Source organism: Sinocyclocheilus anshuiensis, unplaced genomic scaffold (genome assembly GCF_001515605.1).
Source record: "Sinocyclocheilus anshuiensis isolate Anshui unplaced genomic scaffold, SAMN03320099.WGS_v1.1 scaffold100, whole genome shotgun sequence".
In the NCBI taxonomy this organism is placed as follows: Eukaryota; Metazoa; Chordata; class Actinopteri; order Cypriniformes; family Cyprinidae; genus Sinocyclocheilus; species Sinocyclocheilus anshuiensis.
The window spans coordinates 692,491-702,970 of NW_015555725.1; the positions used below are offsets into that span (position 1 = coordinate 692,491).

Sequence of the window (10,480 nt, forward strand, 5' to 3'; positions counted from 1 at the left end):
ATTTATTGACGAGTCGGCTGCGGTGCGGCCAACTGAATGCGCTGCTTCTCTGCCGCTTACTGCACAGAACAGACGCAGAGAGAGGTGACACTTCTCCGGGAAAGTGTAACACATACAGCTGTTCCCTCACCACGGTGCAACAGTGAAAAGGACCCCTTTCAAACAGTGTCGCGTTCCGAACGTTGTTTAAGCGACGTATTGCGGTATTTTAAAAATTCATATCATAACAAAAATAAACACCGGTATTCGGTATGAACCGGTATACCGCCCATCACTACTATATACTGTAGTAGGGAAGTATGCAATTTCAGGCACAGCATTGGTGAGCACAAGAGACTTCAAAAACCATACTTTTGAAAGGTAAGGCATACTGTATGGTGCTTATAAAGATTCAGTCAGACAGCACAGCTACTTTTGAATAGATGTCATTGGAGAAAGATGCTGTTTTCCACCAAGATGGTATAGTTACTGCATCTAAGAAGGCAGATACATACCGTAGTATAATATATGATGACATCACTGTAGGTCATGTTGCCATGGAGAATGTGTTCTTTAAGATGCTGGATGAGAGTGCCCTGGGGAAAGGAGAACAAAAGGGTCAGACTGGTGAAACGGTCACAGTTAATGTGATGAACTACACCTGTGGTTACTTTGCTAGGACATCTGTGTGAACCTGAGGACAGCTGACTTCATACATCCATTACAAATCACCTTGAGTGGAAAAATGGCTAAGAAAATAAAGCAATAAGCCCCAAGAATTCACGCTTCACGGGGCTTATTGCTTTTATAAAACGGTTATTCCATATACGTAGTTAGGTTTCACAAAATAAAACAGAGCAAATAAAGTGTAATGATATTAATAAAAACAGTATTCTTCCACCAAACAATGTAGTTCCTCAGAAACAGTTGTGGTTACAACAAAGTGGTTGCCAAGCAACACACAAAGTAAACAAAGGTGTTTGTTTGTAGAGTACAACAGCTTCGAACACGGCTCAACCAATCAGAATCAAGGACCGGAACTATCCGTTTTATAAGTAAAATTAGAGGTCTTCGATATCAATCAGAGGCGACATAACACAAAGCACAAAGCACGTGTTTGTTTTTCTGAATCTCATGTTCTTCTCAAGTTCTTTCTCATGTGCTGGTGTTGTACGTTCAGAAGTATTCTGGCAGGCAGGGAACGGCCTAATTAGCGAACTAAAGGATCAGCGACACTGCATGGATTAAAAAAAAACCCACATTCCTTTTTTCTAACACCATGCCCTGCAACAAGCGTCTAACACATATCCTAGCGAAAGCATTAATTGCTAGCGTGTTCATTCATTCGCTAACAGCCATAACCTGACACGAGTACTGTTTTCATAAGAGCTCACTGAACATTGATCATCCATAGAGCGAGAAGAGAGAAACGTGGCTGCACGTGTTGTGTTTTAATAGACACAGTGCTCTAATTATCCAGCACGCAAGAGAGGCGTCAGACACAAATGCCGCAAAGGCTAAAGGGAAAATCTGTGAAAAATTTAAATTAAAACACAGTGTTATACACACACTGACCAAGCACATATGAAGTGTGATTGTGAAGCACAACAAAGCAAAAAGATCAAGCACTGCTTTTGCCTTCCCTGATTTTTCAAACGAATTTTCTGTGCAATGTTGATTTTTGAATTGAAATTGTGGGTATGTCAAGAAAGAATGGTTGATTTAGACTCATGTGGGCTACTGTGTCCCTAATGTTGGGATTACACAGGTAATGCATTCAGAAGGGATGAGAATGGTGCACATAATTGCTCATCCCAATTGCATCTGGCTTATGGTGTCAGGTTTTAAAATTGCCTCTTATTGCCATCTTGTGGTCAATATTGGTGATTCAAGAGATTTTGCGTGTGATGACCAACATGCATAGGAGGGATGTTTACAGAAATCATGCAGCAGTTTAAGACATATTTATATATTCATATTTACCTTTATTTTATTTAAGTTTTAGTACTTTAACTAAAATAAAATGCACAGCATCATCTATTTATTCCTCTTTTCTTTGTTTTGAATTATATTAAAAATTGTTGTTGTTATTGGAATCTTTGTTTTTTTATAGTTAATTTTATATCTTAATCTGTTACGATTGTTTTATAAATATTTTTAAAACCTTTTAATATACAGCACTTTGAATTACCATTGTGTATGAAATGTGCTATATAAATAAACTTGCCTTTAAAAAAGTTTAAGTTGATTTTCAAGGAAACATTTCTCATTTTCACTTTTCAAGGCTATGTTTTTCATCTAATATTTATATTTCATTTCAGCTTTATTTCAATTAACAAAAACAGTTTTTTTTTTTTATGGCTTGCATTTTAAAAACATTGCCCTAAACACTGTCTATGAGTACACGCACACACAATTTTAAGCAAATAAAATGCATCAATAAGTTCCTACATTATAAATTGATAATGTAGCTGTTGATATTTGTACACCTGCAAAACAAATGCTTGCATCTGTATTTTCTTTCCTTATACATCATGTTTGGCTCAGGGCGCTCGAAAATGCATATATCAAGAAGTAATTGCACAGAGTACAATATATCAAATTGGACTCTGCACAATGTCTTAGGTGTGCGCACACACTCACCCCAGCAGAATGCACCATGCACTTGGGAGCTCCTGTGGTACCAGAAGAGTACATGATGAAGAGAGGATGAGAGAAGGGCAGCTGCTCAAACTCCAACTGAGGGTCCTGATCCCCTTCTTTACCCATGGCCAAAAAGTCATCCAGGAACACACTGACAGAAAAAGTACAGGAGACAGAGAGTCAGGACTTAGGACTGACTGTATCCTAACCAGACAACACCACTTCAGATTTCATCTGAACATACAGCAGCAGCTGTCACCGAGAGAGGAAGCAAAACCCAACTGAAACTTCATAGAAACATTTGAAATTATTTATTCTGTCAGTTTAACAAGGGCTAACAAACAATTAACATGTATTGATTTAGCCAAAGTGATTTATAAGTGAAGAATGGCAAAATACAAGTACTTTGCATGCTAGAGATATGAAAAATGGATTTCACAGGATATTCAGCCATCTTAAAGGGACAGCATTCCAAAAATAAAAATTCTGTCATCATTTACTCACCCTCAAGTTGTTCCAAACCAAACCTAGGTTTCTTTCTGCTGTTGAACACAAAAGAAGATATTTTGAAGAATGTTGGTAACCAAACAGTTGCTGGCAGCCACTGACTTCAAAAAAATACTATGGAAGTCAATGGCTACCAGCAACTGCTCGATTACCAACATTCTTCAAAATATCTTCTTTTGTGTTCAATAGAAGAAAGAAATTCATACAGGTTTGGGGAAAAAAAAAGATAATTTTTGGGTGAACTATCCCTTTAAGAACAGAGAGATTACAAATTAATGTGTGTTCGAAGTAGTAGCTTACAATTAATATAATGCAATTATCACGATCACAGGTTAAATATCAGTAAGGAATGTCCATAAAATACAACCAAATTTATATTAAACAATGCAACAGATATTTAAATAGCAGGATTGAAAGGTTACAGTATGTAAATATTTAATAATAAATCTTACAATATAGTGATGTATTTTATACATATGTACACTAACGTTCAAAAGTTTGGGGTTGGTTAATTTTGTTAATGTTTTTGAAAGTAGTCTCTTATGCTCACCAAGGCTGCATTTATTTGATCAAATAATAATACAAAACAGTAAAATTGTGAAATATTGTTACAATTTAAAATGTTACTATTTTATTATATTTTAAAATGTATTCCTGTGATGCAAAACTGAATTTTCAGCTTCATTACTCCAGTCTTCAGTGTCACATGATCCTTAAGAATTAAATTGCTCAAGAAACATTTCTTACCAATGTTGAAATCAGTTATTTTTGTGCAAAATTATATATTTTTTTATTAATTAAATGTTATTAATATCAAGTATTAATTAACAGTATTAAAAAAACTGTACTGACCCCAAACTTGAACGATAGTGTATGTATGTAGTATATTACACCAAAAACTCTTAATCATTGCTTGTCTCAAGTGTCATCTATGCTTTATGACTTTAGGTCATTACAAATGAACATATTTTGTCAAGTGAATTTAACTTGTACATGCAAACGTAAGCATCAATGCAATATATAATAAAAAGAAATGTGATGTATTGAAATATGATTGTAAACACACATAGATGCACAGACCTGTTGGGAATCTTGGAGAGGTCAGTCTCTTGTCGAGAGCGAACGTATGGAATGACCACAACCTTCTTCAGGTCAGGGAGACCTGAGAGAGATGATGGGGGAAAAAAACAAATATATGCGGCTCCATGAAATGCAAATATATCAACATAATAACATGATGGAAAAATCTAGCTTTGCGTGAGCTGAAATGTGTGCTGTATACCTTTAACAACATTCTGGAGTTTCTCCATATGGTCGTGCTGCTTGCCGTTATACACAACAGCTGCTACTGAGAATATCAACTTAGGCTGGATCTGAGAAATCCGGTCTAGAACTCCCTGAAGATGAAAAGAGACACATAAATGATAGAAAAAAATACCTAAGGTACAGTACACACACACAAAATAGGCCATATTGTTAAAAAAAAAAAAATATATATATATATATATATATATATAGTTAGTTACAGTTCAAAACTTGGGGGTCAGTAAGATTTTTTAAAGAAATTAATATGTTTATTCATTTATATACGATGCATTAAATTGATCAAAAGTGAAGTGAAGACTTCTGCATTGTTACAAAAGATTTATATTTCTAATAAATGCTGTTCTTTCGAACCTTTTCATTCATAAAAAAAGTCTGAAAAAAAAGTCATAACACTGATATTAAGAAGTGCTTCTTGAGCAGCAAATCAGCATATTAGAATGATTTCTGAAGGATCATGTGACACTGAAGACTGGAGTAATGATTGTTGAAAATTCAGCTTTGCATCACAGGAATAAATCACATTTTAACATTCAAATTTTAATATTTCACAATATTACTGTTTTTACTGTATTTTTTATCAAATAAATGCAGCCTTAAAAAAAAGAAAACATAAAAAAAAAATATTACTGAGCCCAAACTTTTGAATGGTTAGTGTACACACAATTGCCACAATGATTCCACTTAGCTGCAGTAATATGCTGTAGTACCCTGACTTAACCACAGATGGTAGCAATGTATATACTGAGTTTACTTTCGTCAATAAGTCTTGGTGAATCTATGTAGCTTTATCTGCTAGAGCCTGTCCTATTTATGGAATAACCTCAGCCCTGAGGGGGCTGTAGACTTACTTTAATCTCCTCATAGGAGTGTGTGAGAGAGAGACACGCAGAGAGGCAGGAGCGAGAGGTAATGTGTGTGTATGTGTGACAAAATGTCTGACATAACTAACAGGTCACACACACACATTTGAAGACAGCGAGAATTGATGGTATCATGACCTACTTTTTTTGTACATGGGGAAGACATGTTGCGATAATATGACGGAATATTACACTTATTTTTTATTTACTCATTTTTGCTTGTGGGATATATAGAGTGCATTTACTGTAATACATTAGACTAGAACAAAGTGGAAGCTCATGACAACAAACTGCACCAGTGTAAATATGGAGGCATGTGGGCATATGAATGCCAGGTCAAAAATGAGGTATTTGTTTCAGAAACATGTATGTTCCCTGGATCAACATGAAAGTGAAATACCATGCTGACCTGATCTAGCCTGTATATTTTACATGTTCTGATGATCCACATCTCACAGAAAAACCTTAAGTGGCTGCTACACGCTCATTGTATATTTCACACGATTAAAAAAAATTATATATTATAGTTGTCATATGGTAAATAGCCACTATTATGCATGTAAAGCTCTTACATTGACACCAAAATCTGGAGAGGTTGAACTCCAGATGGCACCTATACTGGCAGCAGCAAGCATAGCCTCAACAGCATGAATCCCATTGGGAAGATATCCTGAGGTAAAGAGAGAGAATATATCACACAAAATGACATTAGAAACAGCAGTGGATCTCCTGAATTGTGCAAGAATGACTCTTAAGAGATGCAAGTTATTTTAGTGAGCACTCAGCAGGCACAATATATTAAATGATTTTCAGAAATACTGTGCTTCTATTTCCAAAAGAGAGAAGGTCACTGAAAATATCACACAAATGATAAATGCAGCACCTAATATGCAACGATGACAAACAGTTGCAATTTTACTAAAAAAGGAAGCATACTTGTTAGAGGGAAATTATACCAATGTACCAACAAGGCATCACAAAAACATATCTTATATGTCATATATATATATATATGTATATATATATATTTCTTAATATCTTCATAAATATATTTCTTTAAATTCATCATTCAGGCCGTCTTAACTCGACTTATCTTCTTTTGGCTCTACGTTTGTGGCTATTTTTTTAATGTTCAACTTAAATATTATTGCCTCCACAAGTCACTTTGGTAAGAAAGCACCTTCCCAAAATACTTAGTTTAAATGTAAATTATATTTAAGTGTATTGAATGAAATAGAGAAAGGAAAGACAGAAAGCGACAGAATAGAAATGGTGTCCATTAGCTAAATGATACTGCGGCAATAAACCCTGGCCTCATCTGCAAAGTGGCCATATATTCTCTCCTACTCATGCACACGCTGTAAATCAAGGGGACAGACAAGGACACTCTAGGGAGAACCTGATCTAGCCTGTATATTTTACATGTTCTGATGATCCACATCTCACAGAAAAACCTTAAGTGGCTGCTACACGCTCATTGTATATTTCACACGATTAAAAAAAATTATATATTATAGTTGTCATATGGTAAATAGCCACTATTATGCATGTAAAGCTCTTACATTGACACCAAAATCTGGAGAGGTTGAACTCCAGATGGCACCTATACTGGCAGCAGCAAGCATAGCCTCAACAGCATGAATCCCATTGGGAAGATATCCTGAGGTAAAGAGAGAGAATATATCACACAAAATGACATTAGAAACAGCAGTGGATCTCCTGAATTGTGCAAGAATGACTCTTAAGAGATGCAAGTTATTTTAGTGAGCACTCAGCAGGCACAATATATTAAATGATTTTCAGAAATACTGTGCTTCTATTTCCAAAAGAGAGAAGGTCACTGAAAATATCACACAAATGATAAATGCAGCACCTAATATGCAACGATGACAAACAGTTGCAATTTTACTAAAAAAGGAAGCATACTTGTTAGAGGGAAATTATACCAATGTACCAACAAGGCATCACAAAAACATATCTTATATGTCATATATATATATATATGTATATATATATATTTCTTAATATCTTCATAAATATATTTCTTTAAATTCATCATTCAGGCCGTCTTAACTCGACTTATCTTCTTTTGGCTCTACGTTTGTGGCTATTTTTTTAATGTTCAACTTAAATATTATTGCCTCCACAAGTCACTTTGGTAAGAAAGCACCTTCCCAAAATACTTAGTTTAAATGTAAATTATATTTAAGTGTATTGAATGAAATAGAGAAAGGAAAGACAGAAAGCGACAGAATAGAAATGGTGTCCATTAGCTAAATGATACTGCGGCAATAAACCCTGGCCTCATCTGCAAAGTGGCCATATATTCCCTACTACTCACACACACACACACACACACACACACACACACACACACACAAACACACACAACACGCTATAAATCAAGGGGACATACAAGGACAATCTAGAGAGAAACAAACACACTTTATACATGAACACACACACATCTGCACACCCTAACAGGATCAATACACTCCAAGTAAACTTCTAGGGTTTTACTTCACATAACACACACTTGTACAAAACAGACACACCTCTGTGAACACACAGTTATATTTGCACCCACGTAGAAATACTTATAAAAAGGGCATAGTAGTACTGGAATTTATACAGAAAATTAACATCACACACTTTCAAAGCTACCTAAAGCCAGGGAGACATTACCACTTCAGTTCTTACATGTAGCTAATAATTGTTACAGATAAGTGTATTAGATTAAATATACTTTACTGTCCCACTAAAGGAAATTTGCTTTGGACTACATGCACAGCAGCAACTCATAACACTCAAACATTCACAAGGGGACCTACACATATTTCAAAAAAAGGTTTTGTATATAATTTAAAAATACATATAATTTAATTTTTTTATTTTATTTTTAAGTAAAACATTTGTAAAGTATTTCAGAATATATTTTAAAAATTACAAATTATTCTATAATTCTACTATATTATTATATATTAATCTAACGTTTTTTTTTTAATAAAACATATTTTAGGATTATAGATTATATTTTTAATTATATTATTTATAAATAAAATAAGATTAAAAAAAAGTTATTCTATGTATCAAAATTCCCCCAAATGTACTAATTTTATATGGCAGACCATAAATTGAGCAAAAAAAGATATCCCATAGATTTGGCTCAAGACATATCCGGAATCAGAGAAACTTTTACTTGAGTAAGTAGTCAAATAGCAACCACCCTAGAAACCAACTAGCATCATCACAGCAACTCTAACAACCATAAAGCAACACCCTGGCAACCTTGTGATGTTGACTTTCGCATTGACACTCACTTTTTCTAACCAAAAATCTAGTTCATAAACCACTTTTACTTTTGAGAATGTTCTCAATAGAACATTTTGCCAGCTTTAGACAACTTCTAAAAACATTTTTTAAATCTGTCTGCAAAGAACAGCATAAAAACACTGTATCTGAATCATGAAGATATTAATAAACCAACCAAAATGTCTTTATAGAGTATAACTGTATAAATCTCTATACCATACTGGTCATTTTCCTTTATTACTCTATAGGGACTTGTAATAATAAATCTAAGTGTGTATGTCACTGAAATGGCCATCTCGCATTTACAGCCATTACAATTCAAAGATGATCAGCAGATACTGCAGATAATGGACCCAGTGGCAGCAGAATGATGTCAGCGATTACACACACTTTTCCCCCTCTCACATCACCTGCATAAATTACTCACACATGCTTCCATAGTACGGGGTGGAGACATATCAAGCATCTGAACCTTCAAACGAACCTCCAGCTTCAGCTTGCCTGAATGACCATTTGAGTTTTAAATCTGCACACAAACTGCTCGAAAAGACTAATTACCCTTGCCACTGTATAACTGCATCCCTCTTATTCTCCATCTATAGCCAAGAATGACTGGCTGAACCCCAGGACCGAGACAGAAAAGGGGGAGTTTGTCATTTCAGGAGCGCCTGTCTGGCTCTCAGAGTTAGGACAGTCAGGAAGACAAACGAGGACAGAGAGAAAAAGCAAAGAAAGAGGGCAGGAAAAACAGGTTAGAACACCCAGGCCTGATGCAATATTAAACATTGTGTTCGATTTTCTTGTATTTGGCTGAGTGTTGGCTTGTATTTCCTCATCCCACAACTGTCATCTGGGTGTCAAATGGGTGACTGAGAAAGCGCAACACAAATAGTAAGAGACAGACAAAATGAAAGAGGAAAGGAGATGACGCTTACTAGGGCTGGGCGATATAGCTAAAAAATGTATCAACGATATAATGTTTCATATCGTTCGGTATCGATAATTATTGACTTTTTTATAACCTTTTTTTAAAAACAAACAGCAATAGAAAAACATGTTTAAATTTAACCACTGTATTTTTAAATTAACCCAATTTGTTGAGACAAACAACAAATATTTTTTGTTTTAACAGTCAAACACAAAATAAAAATTAAACAAATATCTAATTTCTAATGTTTTATATGCAGATTAAATAAGTCTGAAGGAAACTTTTGGCTTGTCTCCCGAAGCCACAGGAGGGCGCAATGAGCAAAATAATGCAGCGCATTAAATTGCCAACGAAAATGAAATAACGGTCTACAAAAAAAACGTGCATTACGTCTAAATTAACTCATATAAATCAAACATAATTTCGTAAATTGCATAAACAATTATGAACAAAACAGCATCCTGTATTTATGCATTGCTTAATACAAAGAGCCGAATCGCCCATCACGCAGATTGCATTTAAAAACATAAGAGACGCAGTGAAAAGGAATAAACCTCCACAAATTCGTGACGCGTTTTCTAAAAGTTTAAACTGTTTTAACTTTGCATGGCTTTCTATACATCTCTTGTGTGAGACGAGTGCAGCAGTAAAATTTGTCCGTCTAAAAAATGTGCTGAATATGCATTCTGTGTGAATAGCTTGTAACATTAAACGTCACTTACATCATCACCGCATCTCGTGCGCCACTAATGACGCTCCCAGAACCACACCTACCACACCTATGCAAATGTTTATTTTAAATTCGACTAATATTCATTCTTTATTCACAATCTCCTCCATCACAGGCAGGCACAGCACTCATTTCAACATGTGTTTGTGTTTGTGTGTGCTGTCTGCGTCACTCATAGCACGTGCCTATATCATG

At 35.0% G+C, this 10,480-nt stretch overlaps 1 protein-coding gene across 1 annotated transcript in view; it reads right to left on the reverse strand.

The window, feature by feature from the left end:
- The window catches only part of aacs (acetoacetyl-CoA synthetase), a 38,441-nt gene that overhangs the window by 18,695 nt on the left and 9,266 nt on the right, over positions 1-10,480 (reverse strand). Inside the window, exons 5-9 of the mRNA XM_016465881.1 lie at positions 6,878-6,975; positions 4,412-4,526; positions 4,210-4,291; positions 2,623-2,773; positions 495-575 (exon numbers count right to left, since the gene is read on the reverse strand). Coding sequence (XP_016321367.1) covers positions 495-575; positions 2,623-2,773; positions 4,210-4,291; positions 4,412-4,526; positions 6,878-6,975 — 527 coding nt within the window. The remainder of the gene's footprint in view (positions 1-494; positions 576-2,622; positions 2,774-4,209; positions 4,292-4,411; positions 4,527-6,877; positions 6,976-10,480) is intronic.